The sequence below is a fragment of the Octopus sinensis genome, linkage group LG6 (assembly GCF_006345805.1).
Source record: "Octopus sinensis linkage group LG6, ASM634580v1, whole genome shotgun sequence".
Classification (NCBI taxonomy): domain Eukaryota; kingdom Metazoa; phylum Mollusca; class Cephalopoda; order Octopoda; family Octopodidae; genus Octopus; species Octopus sinensis.
Window position 1 is genome coordinate 85,784,922 of NC_043002.1, and position 25,890 is coordinate 85,810,811.

General features: G+C 37.2%; 1 protein-coding gene across 1 annotated transcript in view; it reads left to right on the top strand.

Moving 5' to 3' along the window:
- LOC115213157 (organic cation transporter protein) overlaps nucleotides 1-25,890 on the top strand; it is a 508,715-nt gene that overhangs the window by 429,314 nt on the left and 53,511 nt on the right. Inside the window, exons 6-8 of the mRNA XM_029782092.2 lie at nucleotides 6,155-6,391; nucleotides 11,657-11,791; nucleotides 22,870-22,955. Coding sequence (XP_029637952.1) covers nucleotides 6,155-6,391; nucleotides 11,657-11,791; nucleotides 22,870-22,955 — 458 coding nt within the window. The remainder of the gene's footprint in view (nucleotides 1-6,154; nucleotides 6,392-11,656; nucleotides 11,792-22,869; nucleotides 22,956-25,890) is intronic.

Consider the following 25,890-nt stretch of genomic DNA (forward strand, 5'->3'; position numbering starts at 1 on the left):
GTGCGCGTGTGTGTGTGTGCAAAAGAGTAAGAGTATATATATATATATATATATATATGTGTGTGCTCTTACTCTTTTACTTGCTTCAGTCATGTGACTGGCCATGCTGGAGCATCACCTTCAGTCGAACAAATCGACCCTAGGACTTTTTCTTTGTAAGCCTAGTACTTATTATATCGGTCTCTTTTGCTGAACCACTAAGTTACAGGGATGTAAACAGACCAACATCGGTTGTCAAGTGAAATTGGGAGGACAAACACAGACACACACATATATATATATACATATATTCAATGGGCTTCTTTCAGTTTCTGTCTACCAAATCTACTCACAAGGCTTTGGTCAGCCTAAGGCTGTAGTAGAAGACACTTGCCCAAGGTGCCACGCAGTGGGACTGAACCCAGAACCATGTGGTTAATATGCAAGCTACTTACCACACAGCCACTCCTACGCCTATTATATATGTATATGTATACACATATATATAATGTATACATATATATGTATGAGTGATACATATATATATGTATGAGTGATATGTATATATACGTATATTACCGCTGATTTTACTGAACCCTCATTTCTCATTCATGACAAAAGAATCCATCATATATTTATATATATATATGCCTGTGCTAGTAGGGTGCCAAGAGCACCATCCGAGCATGATTGTTGCCAGAGCAGTCAACTGGCTTTTGTACCCATGGCATGTAAAAGGGCACCATTTGAGCGTGATCGTTACCAACGTCGCTTCACTGGCACATGTTAAAACATTTGAGCGGGGTCGTTGCCAGTCCCGCCTGACTGGTCCCGTGCCGGTGGCACGTAAAAAGCACCCACAACACTCTCGGAGTAGTTGGCATTAGGAAGGGCATCTAGCTGTAGAAACTCTGCCAGATCATGATTGGAGCTTGGTGCAGCCATCTGGCTTGCCAGCCCTCAGTCAAAATCATCCAACCCATGCTAGTATGGAAAGCGGACGTTAAATGATGATGATGATGATGATGATATATATATATATATATATATATATATATATATATATATATACACATACAATATCAAATACACATACACAAGGTATGTGATTTGCCAGTTCATGGGCTGGCTGCTATTATTGGCATAAGAGAATATACTTTCATCAGCTCACCTGATATTAAAATACCTGGAAGTCATAGATTAGTGAGATAACTTGCATCAGCAAACCCCACCACCTCCGTTACAGGTGTGACAGACATTAATGTTTTGTCATTTTTGTGACTTGTCTATGATACTGACAAGTCACAAAATGACAAAACATTAATGTCTATCATTCCTGCAACAGGACCTCATGCAAGTTATCTCACTTGACTATGTCTTCCAGGTGCTTTAATACCTATTTCTTTACTACCCACAAGGGGCTACACACAGAGGGGACAAACAAGGACAGACAAACGGATTAAGTCGATTATATCAACCCCAGTGCATAACTGGTACTTATTTAATCGACCCTGAAAGGGATGAAAGACAAAGTCGACCTCGGTGGAATTTGAACTCAGCGCGTAATGGCAGACGAAATACTGCAAAGCATTTCACCTGGCATGCTAACGATTCTGCCAGCTCGCCGCCCATGTGCTTTAATACCAAGCGAGTTGATGAGAGTGTATTCCCTTAGGCCAATAATAGCAGCCTACCCATGAACTAGCAAATCTCATACCTTGTGTATGTGTGTTTGATAATTGATTATCTTTAATGCTGGAACTTGAAGTAAAAGTTATGAAATGATAATGTTTATATTGAGTTAAATAGCCCTTGGATGGAAAAAAGTCAATGCCTGTCCATGGGACTTGAGCCCAAATCTTCTGTAAACACAAAAAGTTTCTAAATTCTTATAATATATATATATATGGGATTGGGTGGGGGTAAGGGACAGTGTCCATGGTCTTTGCTGACCCTCCTTGACCAGTGGGATTGATGCCATTAATGTTCTTATTGAATCTTTGTAAATCAATGGTTCAACAAGGGAAGTAGGGGATATGAGCAGGAATGGAATTCCAAAGAGCCAACATTCTGGAAAATAAAGGCTGGACATAGTAGTTAGTGCAGGATCTGGAGGTGTTGGACATAACAACAGTAATGATGAGAGGAGGAGATAGAAGTGGGACAGGCATACTTGAGTTCTGCCAGCTTCAAAGAGCAGAGGCCATTGTAGTATTAGTAGAAAAGACTGAGAGAAAAGACAGCAGATCTGTAAGCCAGAGGCTGGGGCATATTTGTGAATGACCTTATGCCAACCATTTGGGTGGCCCTTTTCTGGATGCAATCCAGGATATCAACAAAAGAAACTATATGAATCACTAGACAAATATATTTTTAATTACATCATGCTACCCAGCTAGACATAAAATGTGGTTGTGAACTACCAAAACTTTGGTATGCATGGGTCACTAATTGTTTACTGGAATTACATTGTATGTCACTGTTAGAAGACATTTTATTGAAGAAACATCAAATTAGAAGAACCTTTAAAAACAATAAGGTATTTATTAATTGAGGTTGATTCGCTATTTTGGTTTTTATGACATATTCTCTTATCAGAAATGATTTCAAACTTTGTATTGTAACATATACAGTTATATGTGTCAACTTGGGAGGCCCTTAATCAATGGTCTATTGAACTTGTTGGATAAATTCAGGTGTTCTGATGATTTCAGAGCATTTAGAATGCTTTTACACTTTGATACTGGTGATACGATTCCATTTTCAGTCTCTAGCTCATTACAAACTTTGTATACAGAAAGATCTGGCAACTTTTAAAAGCCGAGATATTTCTAAATCGCTATTCTCAGCCTTTATAACCATAATAACAGCATGCCTCTTCATTTCTTGAGTAAGATGAGGGTCTGCCATTATTATCTTCTGATACAAAAGTTATACAGAGTTAGTAAAAAATGCAGCAATGACCCAAAAAAGGTATGTCCTCAAATACCTTATGCACCCTGTATTATTGTGGTGTTATTTTTACTACCAGATGCCTTTTTTGAAATTAATCCTTACCCTTTTTTCAAATAAGGGATCTCTCGTTTCACACACTTTCAAAAGCACAAAGTATGTGAATGATTCGGTTACTGAGGAATGACAACTTTGATCATACATAAATGTAAGCAAACAAGTAATACATGTGCGTGCACGTACACACACACACAGATATTTATGATTACGTATTTAGAATATCTTAAATTGTAGGCCGCCATGTTGGTACCAACTTCAGAATGCTGTCACACAAACAAAATATCCTAAACAGGTCATTAGAAAAAGGTCTCGTTTTTAATTTTCTTTAATACAACCTGATTAGTTTACATTTATTCATTGGGGCCTTCAAATGTAAAACAGTTCACTGCTCCTAAGATACATTTTCCTTGCCCCAGAAAATTTGTTCATGGCATTATCAGTTAAGACAAACTATATTGTAATGTGAAGTAGTGTTCATATTTTTGTATTTTTACCTTCAGTAACTATCAATATTAATTAAAATAAAGATAGCGAGCTGGCAGAATTGTAAATGTGCCAGGCAAAATGCTTAGCAGCATTTCATCCATCTTTATGTTCTAAGTTCAAATTCTACTGAGGTCGTCTTCGCCTTTTATCCCTTCAGGGTCAATAAAATAAGTACTAGTTGAACACTGGGGTTGATGTAATCAACTTGCCTCCGACCTCAAAATTGCTGGCTTTGTGCCAAAATTTGAAACCAATCCTTAAATCCTTAAAAAAGTTTCAGCTTGAAAGCTGTGGCCATGCCGGGGCACGACCATTGTTAACCAATGTCAACTAAAATATGTATGAATGTTATTCTTATCAATAAATTAATAGCAAAGTACCATGAACCATACTGGGGTAGAGAAGTATGTCTTTAATAAATTAATCCATGCAAGCAATTGTATGTTTAATTACCAAATTATTCACCTGGGTTCACTATCATCATCAAGGTTTAATGTCTGTTTTCTATGCTGGCATGGGTTGGATGGCTTGACAGGAACTGGTAAGGCCAGGGGCCTCATCATGTTCATAGTGTTTCTTGGCTTGGTTTTTATGGCAGGATGCCTGCCCTTCCTAATGCCAGCTTCTCCACAGAGTGTACTGGGTGCTTTTTATGTGGAACCAGTACCAGTGCTTTTTACATGGTACCAGCACTTTCACCAATGCTTTTTTCATCATTTAGTATCCTTTATCCATGCTAGCAAGGGCTGCATAGTTTGGCAGGAGCTAGTAAGCCAGGGGCTTATGTCAAGCTCTATTGTCTGATTTAGCATGGTTCCTACAGCTGGATGCCCTTCCTAATGCCAGTCAATTTACAGAGTGTACTGGGTGCTTTTTTCATGGCATCACTACCACCATGATCACCAAGTAACTTGCAAGACAAACACTCCATAACTGAAGGGTTCCAGAAGTGAAATTGAAAACTAGAACAAAAATCAGAATAAATTATTACTTTTTAGTCAAAATACTTGATAATACATATATATGCACAAATACATGTGATACGCACACTTAAACAAATATAGCCAAAGAAAAACGTCTTTGATAAGCTTACCTCCCAACCACATGGTTCCAGGTTCAGTCCCACAGTGTGACACCTTGGGCAAGTGTCTTCTACTATAGCCTTGGACTAATCAAAGCCTTGTGAATGGATTTGGTAGACGGAAACTGAAAGAAACTTGCCGTATATATATATATATATATATATATATATATATATATGTATTTATGTTTGTGTCAGTGTTTGTCCCCCAACCACCATTTGACAACCGATGTTGGTGTGTTTACATCTCAGTAATGTAGCAGTTCAGCAAAAGAGACTGATAGAATAAGTACTAGGCTTACAAAGAATAAGTCCTGGGTTCGATTTGTTCGACTAAATGCAGTGCTCCAGCATGGTCTCAGTCAAATGACTGAACCCAATAAAAGAATATCTCAAATAAGCATAGAACAGTTGGGATTTCAGTGTTGAGAAGTAAACATTGGTTGCACAAGAAGTTCAGTAAGATTCCTGTCATTTGACTGTAATTCTAATACTAAGATTGTGAACCGCATTAGCAAATTAGATGTTAAATGTAATTCTCACAGAAAAAAAAAATGCTACAATGTGTGACTAACAGAAGTTAAAGTCTATCATAGATAAGACACTTGTGAAAATAAAAAGAATGCAGCAGCCAGTGTCACCAGAATTTCATAAAGCATTAGTATTGTAACTGATTCCAAGATTTTTTTCCCCCATATAAATAGCAGAAACAGAATGTGGTTGTGATACACACACAAACACACAAACACACAAACACACACACACGTGTGTGTGTCTGTACAATGAGAATCATTTGTTGCAAACGGCAAACAATATATTCGCTTAAGAACTCTTTGGACATTGCTGAATGAGACAGCAGACTGTATCAAAAATGGAGGAATGGGTGTTAAAAGAAGGGAGAAGAGGTGAGGACACCAACAGCAGCAACAGCCATCCAAGAATTTGGACCTGGAGATCTCCATTTCCAGCGATTTCGAGGGCCACCTCCCAGTGGTGTCAGGCGTCAATGAAGAGTCCTCGACTACAACAAAGTTTCTTTTTTTTTCCAAGGTCTGGGGTCTCCCACCCCTAAGCCCTAGACCATCACCTAATCACCCTTACCTGTTTTGTTGCTTAACAACAACAACAGCAGCAACAGTTGTAGCCAACATTGTTAGATGTAGAGGAAGTTGATGATCAATATAAATATAATGCCATTCAAAGTAGCTTTATATATTATTGTACATTTAGCATTTTTAAACATAACTATTAGTAAATACCACATAAATGAATAAGAAAAACACATTTCTATATTTAAATTGTCTGTAGATATAGATATATATGAACAGTAGAAGATAATGAGAAATGAGAAAAATAAAAAATGTATGTTCTAGGTAGGACTAAGTATTTATTTTGTTTTTGGTAAATATACAAAAATAGTCTTTAACCAATCCTAGTTTAATTGTCAATTAATTTAATTGACAATTTAATTTTTTTTAGAAATTGTTTATTATGTTTCCATTTTCAGTTCTTAATATTCTTCTTGTCTTTTTTTAAGCTTTTAAATCTATGTCTAGTTTAAATATCTACATAGTCTTAAAATTTTAATCTTTCCAGCATAATTCCAGAGTCTCTGCGGTGGCTTTTGCTACGAGGACGGTTCCCAGAAGCAGAACTTGTTGCTAAACGAATGTCTATAGCAAACAGTTTAGAATTTCCGAAGGAACTATTCGATCGTGTAAAAGAAGAGATGTCAGCAGACGATCCTGCCCAAATGACACGGCAGTATGGCTTTACGGACATCTTCTCCAAGCCAAACATTAGAAAAATTAGCATTATTATGTTCTTGCTTTGGTAAGTATGTCCTCTTATTCACTGTCTTCCATTCTTTTGCTTTTACTTGTTTCAGTCATTTGACTGCGACCATGCTGGGGTAATTTAGCCAAACAAATCATCCACTTTACTTATTGTTTAAAGTCTGGTGTCTGGTACTTACTCTGTCAGCCTCTTTTGCTGAACCACTAAGTTATGGGAACATAAACAAACCAACACCAACTGTCAAGTGATGATGAGCGGGGGACAAGCAAAAAAACATGTACACTCACATGCACACACATACACTCCTGCCACATATATATATTACAAGCTTCTATACAGTTTCCATCTACCAAATTCATTCATAAGGCATTGGTCAGTCTGGAGCTATAGTAGGAGACACTTACTCAAAGTGCCATGCAGTGGAACTGAACCTGAAACCATATGGTTGCAAAGTGAGCTTCTCAATCACCCAGCCCAGCCATGCCTATGTTGAAATATTTAAATGGCCTTAGAATCCTAGAAACTTGGGTGCTGGTACTTTATGACTATACCCGAAATGAAGGCACAGTCCATCATGTAATTTTGAACAAATAGAGTGAAAGTGGAAAGGATAGAATGACAATAATGGTTTTAAGAGAAATTAAATCCCAGATTAGGTAATTTAAAATCCATTTACTTGATTGTGTAATCTACACCAACTAGAGGCAGGTGTGACAATTAAGGAGGGATTGTGATATTAAAGATGACAGGAAAATTGTTATTGTCACTGTTAAATTCTACAAATGCTAAAAACATATAAGATCAATGAAGGACCCTCTATGTGGTCGTTCAACACCACAGAAATAGTACCCAAATCTACTTCAAACTTCATCCTGTTGTCTTTAACCCTTCAGCACTCAGATTATTTTGTCAAATGTAATGCTTATTTATTCATATTGTTTTGAATTAATCATGTATTATCTTGTATTGTAGCTTTGAAATTTTGGTGATTGATTGTTTATTTTTAAAATGACATTGTAGGATAGGTGTGTGAGGCCAGATCTGGCCACTTTAAACAAAAAAAAACAAATAGAATATTTGGGCTGAATACAGCCAGTATAAATGTTAAAGGGTTAAAGAAAAAAACATTGGATATTGTAGTAGGAAGATAGCTGGTCATGACTGGAATGCCTTTGATCATAGATCTGTTCAATCAAAGCTGACCTGGGCTAAACAAGATATAAATTATAAATTAAGCAGTTTGATAAATAGAGATTGATAAAATTATCTACCAGCCTGAAATCAATACTGGACTTCATATGATTGACTAAAAGCTCTTATAACTGGTATCACAGCAGGGACACAGTCTAATGACTAAAACCAGTGAAAGAATAAAAAGCACAAGTTGATATGCCAATAGATAAAATTACTATTTTGACAGGTAAAAGTGAGTATAATTGAAATTCAAGTGTGAATACTTCCGTTAAAAAACAAAAGAGAGAAACATTTTCTATTATGATTAAGAATAAAAGCAAGAGCAAAGTTACAGAATAAAATTAAGTAAAAGCTTTCTTGTTTTCCATAGAGAAGAAGAAATAAAGCTAAATAAGCAAAGCACAATTGTTACTTTTCAAAGACATGCTGAGAATCACTTACTTCCATCTATTGCTGCCTGAAAATATAAATGGAATTGCAGTGATGATTTCTGCACTAATATCTCTTTTTGTGTATGTCATGCATCATTGTTGTGATCATGATCATCACCATCACCACCACCACCACCACCATCACCTTCTTCCTCATAGTCATCATCTTCATTAGTTTAACATTCACTTATCAATGTTTGCATGGATTGGACAAAATTTGTTGGTGTAGTTCAGAGGTTCTCGACCATTTCTTATCGGAATTTCTGGAACCACTGTTGACACTGGTTTACTCTTATTGTCTGATCCTCATAAACTGCATTAATATTCCTCGCACTTTCCATTGCATTGTTGCTTTTATTGAACTCATAAAGTAAAATATGCTGAATATGCTCCTTTGTCACTTCCATAATAGCTTTGTAAAAATAACTGTTAAAATCGAACTGTAATCTTCAAAACTTGCACTAACAAAAAGAACAAGGTAAAATTACTACCTGCTATTATATCAAGTTGATGCAGGTAGTTTATCCCATCCCTCTCTGACTTTTAGTGCATGCAACTGAAAAAAATCAGGTTATTTATGCAATGACCCAATATATAGATAGATACATACATACATCTTTTACTTGTTTCTTGTTTTGTTGGGATTTGAACCTATACGTCCAGCGAGATTGGTACCTAAAACCAGTGCCTCAAACCACTTAGTCAAGATACCAAGCTACACACACATGCACACACACACACACACACTCATATAAAATCTGTGGATGCAACAAATCTTCTGCCAGACCAAGGGTGACATGGTTGTAAAACAATGAGGTTGACAGGCCCATAAAAGAGAAGAGACAGGTTTGGTAAGAGTGGAAAAGTGGGAGTAGCAAAGAGCCATATCAGGTAGCTAAAAGGGAAGCTAGGCAACATGTTTCTCTAGCAAAAGGAGAAGCAGAAAGGAAGATCAGAGATTTGAGATGTTTCCAGATTGCTAGACAGACGGTGTATCGAAGAGAATCAAGATATTGTGGGAGAGATGTTTGTACTGAAGGATAATGGTATGCTTGCACTTAGTGATTCTGAAATGGAAGAGGTGTGGAAGTGCTACTATAAAAGGCTGTTAAATGCGAAGAATAAATGAGAGAAAGGGAATTTCCCCAATGTGAACTCAACAGAGCTCCTGGTTCCACAGGAGTTACTGCTGAGATGCTTAAAATATCTGGTGGGCTACGATAAAGTCTGGTCACCCATATAGTTAATCAGGTTATTCAGGAAGGTGTCATCCCCATTGACTAATGTAACAACATTATAGTCAGCTGCTACAAGGATAAGGGAGATGCTTTAGATAGAGGTAGATACAGAGGCGTCAGATGCTGGACCAGATGATGAAAGTTATGGAGGGAGTTGTGGCCCAATTAGATTACATGAAATGCAGTTTGGCTTTGTACCAGGAAGAAGCACTACTGACACTATTTTCATAGTCAGGCACAAAAAAAGTATTTAGCTAAGAATAAGCCATTGTACATGACATTTGTTGATCTGGAGAAAGCCTTCAACAGAGTACCTTGCTCTGTGATATGGTTATCTCTAAGGAAGCTAGGGATCAACAAATGGCTTGTGGACTTCTACATACTTTTAAACTTTCAAATTTACTTTATACGTCATATTTATATTTTTAATATTCATTTATTTATATACATTTTTAATACATAAAGTCTTTCATATGGGTATATCTTTGTGAAAAATTCGATATTGATTTCCTTATATTAATAATAACAATATATTATTAAAAATATATGTATATATCGCTCATATTAAATATATAAATACTTAAATAGTATTAATATTATTTTATACAATGGAGCACTTAATATAAATTCAGTATATAATATTCTTATTGAATATATTTACCTAATGATTTATGTACTTTTTCTCTACATTTCTACTCAAAAAGTGTATTTGTCAACCTGAGACTATAATAGAAGATACTTGTTCAAGGAGTCATTGAATAGGATTGAACTCAGATTTACATGATTACGAGTCTTAACCACATTCAAAATATGCTTATTAATTTTTGTTACCTGTTTAAAATGTATATCATCATCATCATCATCGTTTAACATCCGTTTTCCATGCGAGCACGGGTTGGACGATTTGACCAGGGTCTGGGAAGCCAGGAGGCTGCACCAGGCTCCAGTCTGATCTGGCAGTGTTTCTACAGCTGGATGCCCTTCCTAATGCCAACCACTCCATGAGTGTAGTGGGTGCTTTTTACATGCCACCGGCACAGGTGTTGGGGGAGGCTGGCAGCAGCCACGATTGGTTGGTGCTTTTTACATGCCACCTGCACAGAAGCCAGTCAAGGTGGCACTGGCATTGGCCACATCCGGATGGTGCTTTTTACGTGCCACCGGCACAGGTATCACAACTACAATTTCCATTTGATATTTATTTTGATGTTGATGTACTTGACTCAATAGGTCTCCTCAAGCACAGCAGGTCATGTGCCACCGGCACAGAAGCCAGTCAAAGTAGCGCTGGCATCAGCCACGTTTGGATTGTGCTTTTTACGTGCCATGTATACCAAAAAGATTGTTGTGTCCAGTAAAAAAAAATATAGGGAGTTGTTTCAATTCATGTGCATCCTAATTCTAAAGTAGGTACACTGTATACCAATATGTTATAAGGAGTGGCTAAAAGAGCTGGTATTAGAAATGGCATCTGGTAATATAGCCCAGTCCCAGAAAGGCATGTCCAGCATGGAAAAGTGGATGTAAAGTAATGGTGTGTGTGTGTGTGTGTGTGTGTGTTGAGCTCTCTAAATTTTGCATAAAAACACACTTTTATCTTGTGAAATATCACACACACAGAGTGATTTCAAAAGTCCCTTTAACAGTAATATAAACCAACTAACAACTAAGGTCAGCTGAACTTAATGTGCACCTTATCTCTCCCCACCCCTGTCTCTTTCTCTACTCCACACTTCCCATTGCACCCCAAACCTACCTCCAACACCAGTCATCCTGTTGATTACTATGCCTCATGGGTTCCAAGACAGCTAGTCTGGTGTCTTGCTACTTATACTGGCAGTAATCTAGACCACCCCAGGCAGTTGACCTAAGCATGCCTGAATAGTTGAACAGGATTACCATTATATTCCACCAATTTTCAGAACAATGAATATTTTCTCATCTGGTAATAATGATAATTTTCTTATGTAAATAAAACCAAATCTGTGTGTGTGTGTGTGTGTGTGCATGTGTGTCAGTGCGTGCATGCATGTTTATCATCCTCATCATTTAATGTCAGCATGAGTTAGACAGTCTGACTGGAGCTAGTAAGCTGGAGAGCTGCACTAGGCTCCAGTCCCTTGTTTTTGATTGGTTTCTATGGCTGGATACCCTTCCTAATGCCAGCCACTTTACAGAGTGTACTGGGTGACTTTTATGTGCCACTGACACAGGCACCCTTTTACATGTCAGTGATATGGGTGCCTATAACCTGATTGATATTCACATCAAAGAAGCCAAGATAGTATTCAGAATATATAAAAATATAAATTGGGACAAAATATAAAATAAAAACTTCATACATCGCTTAAATGCTAAAGGAATTTTTGAATCATGCTGTATATGACAACATATCTCCAAATGAGATTGATCTTATTCCCTTTCTTTTCACTTTCTAGGTTTACTGCAGCCCTTGGTTACTATGGTATTTCACTAAAGATATCAAACTTGGTTGGAAACAAATACCTCAATTTATTTGTTGGTGGACTGTTGGAATTTATTGTTTACTTGGTTTTGTTTTGCATGATTGCGCGGTAAGTTCATTGATAACTGCTTTTATTCATTTTATTATGAATTATTTAGTGTATGTCTGTGTGTGGTGGGGTAGAACTGTATATATATATATATATATGTAAAAAAATACAAACTGGGACAAGAATGCAAATCATTTAGAAGACGATACAAAAAACACAGATGGGACATTCGAGGCCTTCAATCTTCAGTCAAGAACTGGATCATCCTCGCAATTTCGGCTGATTAATCTTGAGATTGCTCCAATCTGGCCAGCCCCAAGGAAAATCTAAGCCAAGCACATTAGATTCCTTGGAAGATGGAAAAACAAAGATGGAAAAACAGACGATGTTACACGAATATGAATACAAAAATACGTAAAAACAATAATAATAATACGTAAAGACAATAATGATAATAATAATAACAAAAACAGGACATCACAAACAGGCATCTTTCAACAGGATGAGTAAACTTTGAGCTGGCGTGTTAGAAAAATGCCTTAAGGCTATATGTGGTTAGCTGGGAGCTAACATACTTAGTATCATTGGCCCAAAGCTTATCCTGTTTCCTGTGGCATATAAGTGATCTAGAGTGCAATACTCCTCCTGAATGAGACATCAGTCCATTGTAGCATTAACTCCTAGCTTTTTGTGGATACTTGTTTTCAGGCAAGTAGACTGCAGTAATATGAAATGAAGATTTTTGTTCAACAATATAACCTGTTGCCTTGTCTGAAAATCGAAACCACAAATTTATGACCATAAGTTCAATATCCTAACCTGTTGGCCTTGTGTCTTCACTTCTTAATGTAATTAATGAAAAATAATGCTTAACCAAGAAGTAATGTTTATCGCCACATCAATGTGACTGTTTGACGTTACTACAGTTTTTAACCCCAGGAAGAGCCTCCTCCAGCTGGTTATCGGTGCTATCTGATCCTGGTACATATTGCAAGCAGAGGAGCAAACCTCTTCAATCTTCAAGCAGGTGATGGGATCACCAGTTTTGGCTGTTTGTGACAATTACTACTTGCATTTATATCAAGCCCATTATCAGTGGTGAGCACTCAGCTGCTAGAAATAGCAGGAATTCACTCCAGGTTGCAATATATAGAAAACCAAGTGACAAGCAAAGTAGCTAGAAATTTTCTAACTAGCTACTTTGCTTAATGCTTAATCATTTGAAATTATACTCCAAAGGATAAGAAAAATTATTACTATTTTAGTATCAACATTTTTTGTTAAGGAAAGTAAGGTAGAGAATGTCCAAAATTTAAACTGATTACAGCTTCAATGGAAGCATGCAATGGGGATTGCATCTGATCCTTTTAAAGTAAAATGACAGCTCCAAACAGATTATGGTCTTAGCAATATGAAATCAAACAAAGATGCTGAGTTGGCAGAATCTTTACCAGAGTGGGCAAAATGCTTAACAGCATTTCATCTGCCTTTACATTCTGAGTTCAAATTCTGCCAAGGACAACTTACCTCTGATGTTTGTTTTTTTTTTGGTGGGGGACAATAAAACAAGTATCAGTTGGACATTGGGGTTGTTGTAATCAACTTCCTCCCACCCACAAAATTGTTGGCTTTGTGCCAAAATTTGAAATTAGTATATAGTCTAACATGTACTTACTAGACCTTTAAGAGAATATATATATATAGAAAAAGATTTTATGTGAAAATCATTTAATGTATGTGATTCCATCAAATGGTGTTTGAATAACATTTAAGTTAAATGATGGTTTCATACTTAATGCTTTGACCCAATTATGTTTGTAATTAATTAAAAATTTAACATTTAGGGATGATAAATTTTGGTCAGGAAAGGCAAGAAATTTGCCAAGAGCACCATCTGAGCGTGATCGTTGCCAGAGCAGTCAACTGGCTTCCGTACCAGTGGCACCATTCGAGCGCAATTGTTACCAACGTCGCTTCACTGGCACGTGTAAAAAAATTTGAGCGAGGTCATTGCCAGTACCGCCTGACTGGCCCCCGTGCCGGTGGCACGTAAAAAGCACCCACTACACTCTCAGAGTGGTTGGTGTTAGGAAGGGCATCCAGCTGTAGAAATTCTGCCAGATCAAGATTGGAGCCTGGTGCAGCCATCTGGCTCGCCAGTCCTCAGTCAAAATCGTCCAACCCATGCTAGCATGGAAAGCGGACGTTAAACGATGATGATTGTGTATAAGACACACATCAATTTCACAGGGATATTTTGTTGGAAAAGAAATTTATTGCATTTCATCATGCACCTATTGAAAGAAGTGGTTTTGTAGAGAAGAAATATATAATTCTGTACACATAAACACACTATTCTAACAATATACTGGAATACAATTTGAAACTATAAATAAACTATATTATGGGAGTATCATGTTTTAATTTTATCCTTTTTCAGTTCAGCTGTGAGGTTGTTTATATTCTATAATAATAATAATAATAATGAAATTATTGTATACAGTGCTCAGGTGCACCACAACTTGTCAAAAGTGCGTATAAAGTGTATGAGTCAGATACAAGCTTGCGTGTGTATGGCGGGGAGAAAATCAGGTGTAGTGTTGGCGAATCTCAGGAAACATGGAAGTTTTAAAGGATGCAGTGCTCCGACAACACACAACTGATGCCAGTAGTTTGTTCCATACTTCAGCAACTCTTCTGACCAAGAATTTTGCCATACAGGATGTAAATTTCATTATTTCTGGTTGCAATGTTTTATTACTGTGATCAGTCTTCAAGACAGCTCACTGCCTCTATGGTTTTGTTATCTACTGATTGCAAATAGCTGACAGGCAGATAAAAGTTTATTAACATAACTTTCATCTTTCTAGGAGAATTTTTCATTTAGGTAATTAAAGGAATGCTTCTTAAAGGTAACAGATTTCTTAAATAATGTAAGACACATGCCAGGAGTGGACTATGTATTCTGAGAAAGGAGATATAATGTAGTGATGTGATTTCACCACATAACTGCTGATGTACCATAAGCAATTCTCTGCAAGATTGTGCTAACAACCTATTATATTTTGGCTTGTTTTCAATATTTTATTATTATTGTTGTTGTTGTTGTTAATACGGTAGTGAGCTGGCAGAATCATTAGCACACTGAACAAACTGCTTAGCAGCATGTCATCAGTCATTACATTCTAAGTTCAAATACCACTGTGGTCAACTCTGCCTTTTATCTTTTCAGGGCCTATAAAATAAGTACCAGCCAAGCATTGTGGTTAATGTAACTGACTACCCACTGCCCTCCAAATTTCAGGCCTTGTGCCTACAATAGAAAGGATTATTATTATCATTATTAATAAGGCAGTGAGCTGGCAGAATTGTTAGCATACTGGGTGAAATGCTTAACAGCATTTCATCTGCCTTTACATTCTGAGTTCAAATTCCAGCATGGTCAACTTTGCTTTTCATGTTTTAAAGTGGCAAGCTGGCAGAATTGTTAGCATGCTGGACAAAATGTTTAGTGGCATTTCTTCCAGCTTTATATCCTGAGTTCAAATTCTGCTGAGGTTGACTTCGTCTTTCATCCTCTCGGGGTTGATAAAATAAGTACCAGTTGAGCACTAGGGTCAATGAAATCCACTTGCCCCCTCCTTTGAAATTGCTGGCCTTGTGCCAAAATTTGAAACCATTATTATTATTATTATTATTATTATTATTATTATTATTATTAAGGTAGTGAGCTGGTAGAATCATTAGCATGCCAGACGAAATGCTACACAGTATTTTGTCTGTCTTCACGTTCTGAGTTCAAATGCTGTCAGGTTCGACTTTGCCTTTCATCCTTTTGGAGTTGATAAATTAAGTACCAGTTACACACTGGGGTTGATGTAATTGACTCATCCCTTCCCCCAAAATTTCAGGCCTTGTGCCTATAGTAGAAAGTATTATTATTATTATTATTATTATTATTATTATTTTATTATTATTATTATTATTATTATTATTATTATTATTATTATTATTATTATTGTTGTTGTTATTGAGTGAGAGAGTAGTGCATGCCAACAAAGTGACACTGCAGTAAAATATACAAAGCCCAGTATACCCATCATGACTACCCATCTGATAAGGGTACGCCAGGCATATGCATCACAACCATATGTGTGTGACATAGTGATCTCATATCAAGATAAATAGCACATGACTTTGCAGGTGGGACCCAGTTAGAACTTTCTTCAGGTCGAGTAGCCCAGTCCATTCAAATGGTCCTTGAACAAGAGTTGTTTAAGGATGTTGAATGAAACGCCCATGTTTCCAGAGGTGAGTTATTCAAATTCCAAATAATTTCTCTCAATACATGGCTATGGTGCTCCCCCACTACTTCTGCTCATGATTAGAAATGCACATATCATCAACCAGTAAGGGACATGCTCAACTGATTAACCCTTTCATTACCAATCCGGCTGAAACCGGCTCTGGCTCTGAGTACAAATGTCTTGTTTTCATAAGTTTTGAATTAAAATCTTCCACCAAACTTTAGTCACAATTTATGTTTTTAATACTAGCTGAATGATAACTAAGTTATTTCACTTAATTCTTTGTTATATTTAAAGTAATTGAAAAAAACACAGAGTATCTCAAAATAAATACAGTAACGAAAGGGTTAAGGTCAAACCACTGACAAGCAAATCTGTGGTATTGAGCAGAATATTCGCTGTAGCCCATCTTTTATACCAAGACAAAACAATGTACATGATAACACTTCCAATCGGTTATGATCAGAAGCCATCAGAGCCACTGCCTGTGCCTAGCTGACTTATGCTCATGTTACTCCCTAGCTTAGAACACTCAATCTCCCATATATAATATAGCAACATTAGGCATAGGATAATTTTTTGATACATTTAAAAGTAAAAACATGCACATCTTATATGCTGGCAAATGTGGTAATTAAAAATTAACTGGAAGCACACACAGGGGAAGTGACACTGAACTTTAGCAAATGTGATAACAACTCTAAGTATTATTATTTTATTATTATATTTATTATTATTATAATTTTACCGGTGAGTGTGTTAAATTATAAGGTACAAAAAGAAAATGACTCTCCCCAGACACAACTCTAAGCATATTATTCTGAAATTTGTTCCATTTAATGTTTCTGTTCCTTCAAACATTTCATTTATTTGTTTTGTTTTGTTTGTTTTTTTAAAGTTATTTTATCTTGCTTCCACCAACTTCAAAATACCAATTATACTGACATCATCATCAGCAGCAGCATCATTTAATGTCCACTTTTTATGCTGGCATGGGTTGGACAGTTTGACATGGAGCTGGCCAACTGGGAGCTGTCCAGACTCCAATTGTCTGTTATGGCATGGTTTCTATAGCTGAATGCCCTTCCTATAATGCCAACCACTTTACAGAGTGTGCTGGGTGCTTTTTACATACCATTGGCTAGGGTGCATATACACAGCACCAGTATAGGTGCTTTTTATGTAGCACCATCAGCACCTGAAAGGACAAGCTTGTCTGTGTGGAACACAGCGATTTTACTTAGCTTGATGTGTCTTATCAAGTACAGCAAATCACCTCTTCTCCTGCTCACTTGTCATTTCCTCAGTGAGGTCAACCAATAAGAAAGCTTTTATGTGCTTGTCTAACCTGTTAGAAACTGCAGACAAAATCTCCCTCAAATCACATTCTTCTTTCTTAAAAAAAAAGGAAGAATAACCCTAACCCTTTCCCAAGATGTTACAACAAGCAGCTAACCCATCCTATCCTGTTATGGGTGTCCTGTTTACTAAGTGAAATGTTCTCAAGTGTGTCAAAGCCTTTCATCATCATCATCATCGTTTAATGTCCGTTCTCCATGCTAGCATGGGTTGGATGGTTCGACCGGGGATCTGGGAAGCCAGAAGGCTGCATCAGGCTCCAATCTGATCTGGCAGTGTTTCTACAGCTGGATGCCCTTCCTAACACCAACCACTTCGTGAGTGTAGTGGGTGCTTTTTACATGCCACCTGCACAGGTGCCAGGCGAGGCTGGCAATGGCCAAAATTAGATTGGTGCATTTTACGTGCCACCTGCACGGAAGCCAGTCAAGGTGGCGCTGGCATCGGCCACGATTTGGATGGTGCTTTTTACGTGCCAACGGCACGGAAGCCAGTCATGGCGGCGCTGGCATCGCCAGCAAACATTTTCCTTCAATTGATATGTCTGTATATTTTACATTTTACCTGTGAGAAATTATGATTTTGAATACAAATTAATGAAACTTAATTCAACTGTGTTTTCAAGGAAAATCTATAGAACACATAGGATGATGATGTAAAACTTTTTACATCATCAGGCCTGAGCTCTAAAACATATTTCATTTGTGCATAGCAGTATGAACTGTTCCTGCAGGAATGAGCTGTAAGGCATACTTCAGCTTTGATTGCAGAGATAAACTCTAGAACATATTTCAGCTATGCCTATATGTCTGAGTCATAGAAGAAAAAAGGATGAGTCTATCACTCAAAGGTTTTCAGTTAAAAAGCAAAACAACCATAGTTGTTGTTCTTTTTTTTTCTTTTCTTTTTTTTTTTAGATATTTGGGCAATATACTTAATTTTGCATAGCTCAGATCACATGGCTGTTGGAAATAATTATGTTATGTAGAATATATGATTATTCAACCTGCTAAAAAATGCAATGAGATCTCCCTCAAATATTACATACTTCTGTCTTTTAAAAAAAATAACACTTTGAAAAATGTAATCATAGATACACTATTCTTGAAAACCAAGCTGAGATAGTTACAGCTGGAATACTTTTAATCGTAAGTCTACTCAATCAACCTGGATGTTCTACTGGATTAAAGGTGAGGATGGGGTAGAAAGGGTATTTGTGTCTGCTTGAAACTACAGTAGCACTTCAAAATAATTAGCAAAAGCTTAGTGCATGCTACAAAGTCATACACATTTGTTAGTGACAGCTTTGGTTTGTTTGGGTTTGGGTGCCAAATCAGGGCTGACCTGAGGTTAAATAACATTATAAGGTAAGCTGGTAATACATTCAGGTAGAGAAAGCAGCAAACTCATAGTGCATTTCTTCAACTTTACATTCTGGATTCAAATCTTGCTGAGGTCGACTTTGTCTTTCTTCCTTTCAGGATCAATAAAATATGTATCTATTTCTTTACTACCCACAAGGGGCTAAACACAGAGGGGACAAACAAGGGCAGACAAACGGATTAAGTCGATTATTTCGACCCCAGTGCGTAACTGGTACTTAATTTATCGACCCCGAAAGGATGAAAGGCAAAGTCGACCTCGGCGGAATTTGAACTCAGAACATAAAGGCAGACGAAATACGGCTACGCATTTCGCCCGGCATACTAACGTTTCTGCCAGCCCGCCACCTTATCAGGATCAGTAAAATAAGTATCATTTGCACACTGGGGTTGATGTAATCAGTTAGTTCACTCACTCAAATTTCAGGCCTTGTGCCAATAGTAGAAAGGATTATATTAAGGTAGAAATTTACCTCCCATATTCTGTAAACATCACCTCTTGAAAGAAATATTTCAAGAAGTAGTGAGGGGTGCCCATATTCAAACTAAATATGAGAAACATTCATGGGTTTGTAAAATCTTTACAGTATAGACATGTGAATGTGTTGGATAGAATACCTCACAGTATTTTATCCAACTGTCTTCACTCCAGATTTAAATCCTGCTGAAGTCAACTATGCCATTCATACTTTTGGAGTTGATAAAATAAAGCACCAATCCAAGATGTTGGATTGGTGGAACTATTAGCAGGTTAGGCAAGGAGCTCATTACATTTTGACAGCAAACCTCTGTGGCAACACAGGTGCCAAACTGTATAGGTTCAAGTTGGAAGCCTTTCCCTTGGATAAGTATTGGTAGGTGGAGCATGGAGACTTGCATGCATGGATAACTACTAGTCTTCCTCCCCCAAAAAATCTTGCACTTGCCTGCAGATGCATGGTCAATATTAACTGATGGAAGCCCTACAAACTTAGGTAAACTTGATCAGTGAGAATTTGAAGATTTTTGCCAAGAATGAAAAACATACTTGGTGCTTCAAACCATCAACTTTTTAAATTCAGTTCTTGTATATGAAATCACTTAAGTGAATTTGGTAAGTTATAAGGCGGCGAGCTGGCAGAAATGTTAGCACACCGGGTGAAATGCTTAGCAGTATTTTGACTGCCGCTACATTCTGAGTTCAAATTCCGCCAAGGTCGACTTTGCCTTTCATCCTTTTGGGGGTCGATTAAATAAGTACCAATTACGCACTGGGGTCGATATAATCGACTTAATCCGTTTGTCTGTCCTTTTTTGTCTTCTCTGTGTTTAGCCCCTTGTGAGTAGTAAAGAAATAGGTAAGTTATAATAGTGCAAGCATGCTTGTATGGTTTAGAAGGTTTCTTCTTAACCAGACAGCCATGTGGTTTCAGGTTCAGTTTCACAGTGCAGCATCTTAAATTAGTGTCTTCTATTAGCTTCAGCTGCAATTAGGGATGGTTTGTATAGTAATAACAGAAGGTATTTGCCGAGACTATTCATACACACGAATCAAAAAAAATCAGTTTTCAGTAATATAAAGTTACTAATAACATTAACAAGCAGCTTTTATTCTAATAGTAGTTTCAATTTACTAAAACTATTCTTCTCTTTGTATTTCAATTTCTCTACATATTTTTTGTGCTAGTCACCAAATTCAAATTACCTCAAGTACTTAGAACTATCCTTAATTTCCTTTCTTATAAACTTTTCTCTTGTAATTCTATTCCTTTACTTTTCACTCTGTTTTATTTTGTTTCAGTTTTTTTTTTTTTTTTTTTTTTATCATTGACAGAATTAAAGCATTTTCCAATCCCAATATCTATCTCAATATCTTCTCTGAAACCATACACTATTTTTATTGTTGAATCCGTTTGATCTGCACCATTTTTCTACTTATTCAAATCATCTAAAATGAAAATCAGTTGATATTATACAACTTCTCTCTCAAAGAATGACAATATCTTGCTTTTTTTGTTTTGTTTTGTTAGTATTCTTCTTTCTTATGTTTTCTTTCTGCTTCTTTTGTTTTCCTTTTCATCCACTTTTAAGTCTTCTTCAGCTTTTACTTCTACATATCCTCATGCATTTCCACCTCATTTTCTGCTCTTTTTCTTTTGGTCTCCCTCACATTTTCTCTTCTCCACCACTTCCTCCCCTTCTGCCTCATTTTCCTCTTTTTTCTCTTATTCCTCCCCTTCTGCCTCATTTTCCTCTTCCTCCTCTTGTTCCTCCCCTTCTGCCTAATCTTCTTCCTCCTCTTCTGCCTCATCTTCTGCCTCCACTATCTCCACTTCTGCCTCCTCTTCCACCTCATCTTCTTCCTTTTTTGCCTCATCTATCTCCTCTTCCATTTCATCTATCTCCTCTTCTGCCTCATCTTCTGTCTACTCTTCTGCCTTTTCCTCACCCTTGTCTTCTGCCTCTTCCACTTCCTCTCCTGCTTCTGCTTCCCTCTCTTCCACTTCCCCTTCTTCCTCTTCCTCGCCTTCCTCATCTTCCTTGTCCTCCTCATCCTTGTCTTCTGCCTCTTCCTCCTCCTCATCTTCCACATCATTATCATATTCATTCCCCTCCTCCTTTGCCTCCATTTTTATCTTCTACCACTTCTCTTTCTGCTACCACCCCCATCTTTTCCATATTTTTTTCTCTGCTGATACCATGTAACTTAACATGAAATTTAGCTATAGTCCTCCTATATGCTTGAAGTTCAAATCTCACTGAAATAGGTCTTGCCTTGCATTGCTCCTGGATAATAAGTATCATTCAGTTGGTACTCATTTTCAGATGAGTGGACAGCAGCAATATAAATGAAGTGCCTTGCTCAAGAAGACAATGTGCTGTTTTGCCCAGGATTTCAAATCCATGACCTTATGATCATGAACTCAGCACCCTAACCACTCATCCACATGCCTTTACATGTATGTATGTATGTATGTATGTATTTACATCTGTCCGTCTGTTTATATTCTGGGTTCATATTTCACTTAGGTCAACTTTGCCTTTCATATCTCCAGGGTCAGCAAGATAAAGTACTAGTCAAATATTGAGATCACTGTACCCAACTAACCCTCTCCACTACATCTTCCCTTGGAATTGATGGCCTAGTGCCAAAATTTGAAACCATTATTGTTGTTGTCGTTGTTAAGCAACAAGATGGGTAAGGGTGATTAGGTAATGGTCTAGGGCTTAGGGGGCGGGAGACCGCAGACCTTGGAAAAAAAAAACTTTGGTCATCTTGTTGTAGTCAAGGGCTCTTCGTTGATGCCCGACACCACTGGGAGGTGGCCCTCGAAGTCGCTGGAAATGGAGATCTCCAGGTTCAAATTCTTGAATGGCTGCTGTTGCTGCTACTGCTGCTTTTGCAGTGAGCTGGAAGAATCGCTTGCATGCCAAGCCAAATACTAAGCAGTATTTCATCCACTTTTACATCCTCAGTTCAATTTTCATCAAGGTTGATTTTGCCTTTTATCCTTTCTCCTTAATTATTAGCATTATGCGGAAAAAAAACTGGCCCTCCATCAGTTACAAGAGCTCCAGTTAATCTGATCTGATCTACAGAACAGCCTGCTCATAAAATTAACATGCAAGTGGCTGAGTACTCCACAGACACATGTACCCCTAATGTAGTTCTCAGGAAGATTCAGCGTAATACATAATGTAACAAGGCTGGCCCTTTGAAATCCAGGTACTACTCATTTTTGCCAGCTGAGTGGACTGGAGCTACATGAAATTGTCTTCCTCAGGGACAAAATGCACAATCAGAAATCAAGCCTACTGTTCTAAATCAGGAACCATTAAAAGCAGCAAGCTGGCAGACTCATTAGAACACTGGAAAAAGTATTTTGTAGTATTTCTTCAGGTACTTTACATTCTCAGATCAAACCCTGTTGCAGTCAACTTTGCCTTTCATCCTCACAATGGACGTGGCCAATAAAATAAAGTACCTGTCAAGTACAGGGATCAATAGTATCAACTATACCCACTCCCATAAAAATTGTTGGTCTTGTACTTAATTCAGAAACCATTGTTCTTGTTGTAATTATTGTTCCTCTTATTTAAACTATTGCAGGTTACCTCGGAAATTCATCGTGACAGGGTGTTTGATAATTGGTGGTGCCTGCTGTATAACTGCACAACTCATACCAACAATCCAAAGTAAGTAGGATTTAGATTTCACATTCGTATGACATTAATTTTATACATCTTTAACAATGTAAATGGGATCAGAATGTGTGTGTGTATACAAGAATGTATATATATATATATATATATATATATGCATACGTACATATATAAATAAATGGATATGTATGTGTGTGAGTATATCATCATTCATCATCATCATCATTCATTTAGCGTCCGTTTTCCATGCTAGCATGGGTTGGACGGTTCAACTGGGGTCTGGGGAGCCCGAAGGCTGCACCAGGCCAGTCAGATCTGGCAGTGTTTCTACAGCTGGATGCCCTTCCTAACGCCAACCACTCCGAGAGTGTAGTGGGTGATTTTATGTGCCACCGACACAGGTGCCAGACGAGACTGGCGAACGGCCATGCTTGGATGGTGTTTTTTTATGTGCCACCGACACAGGTGCCAGACGAGGCTGGCAGACGGCCACGCTCGGATGGTGTTTTTATGTGCCACCGACACAGGTGCCAGATGAGGCTGGCGAATGGCCACGATCGGATGGTGTTTGTTACGTGCCCGCAGCATGGAGGCCAGTCGATGCGGTACTGGCTACGGCCACGTTCGGATGGTTTTCTTGTGTGCCACCGGCACTGGTACCACAAAGATACAAATTCCATTGATGTTCATCTATTTTGATTTGTTATAGTTATAACTTAAAAATATACATAAATATATGTACACTGTGTATTTCTATCTATCTGTATATATATTTATATGTATATGTATATGTATAATTATATATTTATATATTTATATTTTATATATATATATATATATATATATATAAATATTAAAATTACTAAGTCTCTCTAAAGGAGATTACGGCAGCGTTACTGGATATTAATAGTTATCGCCAACTAATATGGCAGTCCATAAATATAAGACTAAAGCTGTCACTGATTAGCTTCAAGCAGGTTCGTGTGTCATATAGCTAGCTAGAGGCGATGGCCTCTTGGAGCTAATCAGCGACAGTTTTAGTCTTATATTTATGGACTGCCATATTAGTTTGGCGATAACTATTAATATATATATATATATATATATATATATATATTCATACATATATATAATATATATGTAAATAATTGTGTAGATATGTTTGGTTGCTGGTTGTGTGGTTTGTTGCTGGTTCATTAGAGGAACCAGCCCCTAGAGTTCCCAGCAATATAATTGCTAGTGCAATTAAGGATATAAAACCAGGAAAAGCTGCTATGCTGTCTGGTATAATCATTGAGATGTTGAGAATATCTGATAAGGCAGATTGTGCACTAGTCACTCACACAATCAATCATGTAGCATAGGGAAATAATCCATTAAATGATTATCATAGTAATGTCATCATCATTGGCACAGATGAGGGGCTGTGTTTACTTGCCAACCACAAAAAGTTCTGGGTTCAGTTCTACTGTGTGTCACTTTGGACAAGTGGCTTCTGCAATAGCTCCAGGCCAACCAAAGCCTTGTGAGTATTTGGAAACTGAAAGAAGCTTTTCATGTGTGTATGTGTATGTGTTTGTTGCCACCACCACTTGGCAACCAGTGTTGGTTTGTTTATATCCACATAACTTAGCAGTTCAGCAAAAGAAACTGATAGAATAAGTATCAGGTTTTAAAGAAAAAAATAGTGCTGGAATCAATTCATTTGATTAAAAAATCCTTTGAAGCAGTGCTCCAGTATGGCCACAGTCCAATGACTGAAACAACTGAAAGATAAAAGGAGATCAGCTGCTACAAGAGCAAAGAAGATGCTCTAGAACCCAGGTTCTCAATGTAGGTGGTACCACCTATTAAAGGGATACTGGACATATAGAAGCAGGTGTGTTAAGCTTTGGGAGGTGGTGAGGTAACATAATTAGCATAAATATATTTTACCTATAGTTGTAATTATATTATACATGATAAAACTAGTGATGGTTATTAAAATAAAATGAGACCTAATCAGGTATAGGCAAGTGATTAACTTACAATGTTTGAGGTCAATTTCCAGCTTTTGTCTTTATTAATTTTTAAAATCAATTCACTGTTAAAAGCTTAAACAATACATTTTAGAGTAAGATTTATAAATTATCATCCATATTAAGTTAATTTATTCATGATATCTCACTCACCACTTCGGTAAGTGCTAGGCATAACTACTACTTAAGAGTGGGTGGTGGGGCTACAAACAAAATGGTTAAGAACCACTGCTCTAGAGGAAGGCAACCATTGCTACATTAAATTTGATGAACCAGTTTATATGCTTATGTATTAAGTTCTGATTTAAGATACTGAATAACACTGTGTAACATTTTTTTTTTGTCTTTGGTCAGTAAGTTTTATTTCCTATTTGTTTCTATCATCATCATCATCATCGTTTAACATCCGTTCTCCATGCTAGCATGGGTTGGACGGTTCAACCGGGGATCTGGGAAGCCAGAAGGCTGCACCAGGCTCCGGTCTTATCTGGCAATGTTTCTACAGCTGGATGCCCTTCCTAACACCAACCACTATCTATAAATCAAATGAAATTACTACTATTCCCTTCAAACTTTGCTTTTGTGATCTGAACATCAATGTTTTGAAACTAATCTTTTTTCCATTACAATTCAAACAGATTCAGCACTGTGTTGCTGAGGCAGAAACATCATAATACCAAATATTCTGTTTGTCAAATGCTTGACCTTAACCACTTGAGCATATCGTTTAGTGCCTAACTATATGTGCATCTCTGATCATGAGCAGGAGAGTATCATAGACATGTGTTGAGAGGGATCCTATGGATAAATGTAACAAAAGCAAAGTTTGAAGAAAATATTAGCCATTTTTCATATTTTCTAGGGATAAGCAAATTGGAAATAACACTTGCTACTCATGGACAAAAATCATGTTACACAGTGTAATTGATTTAAATAACTGCTTTGGATAT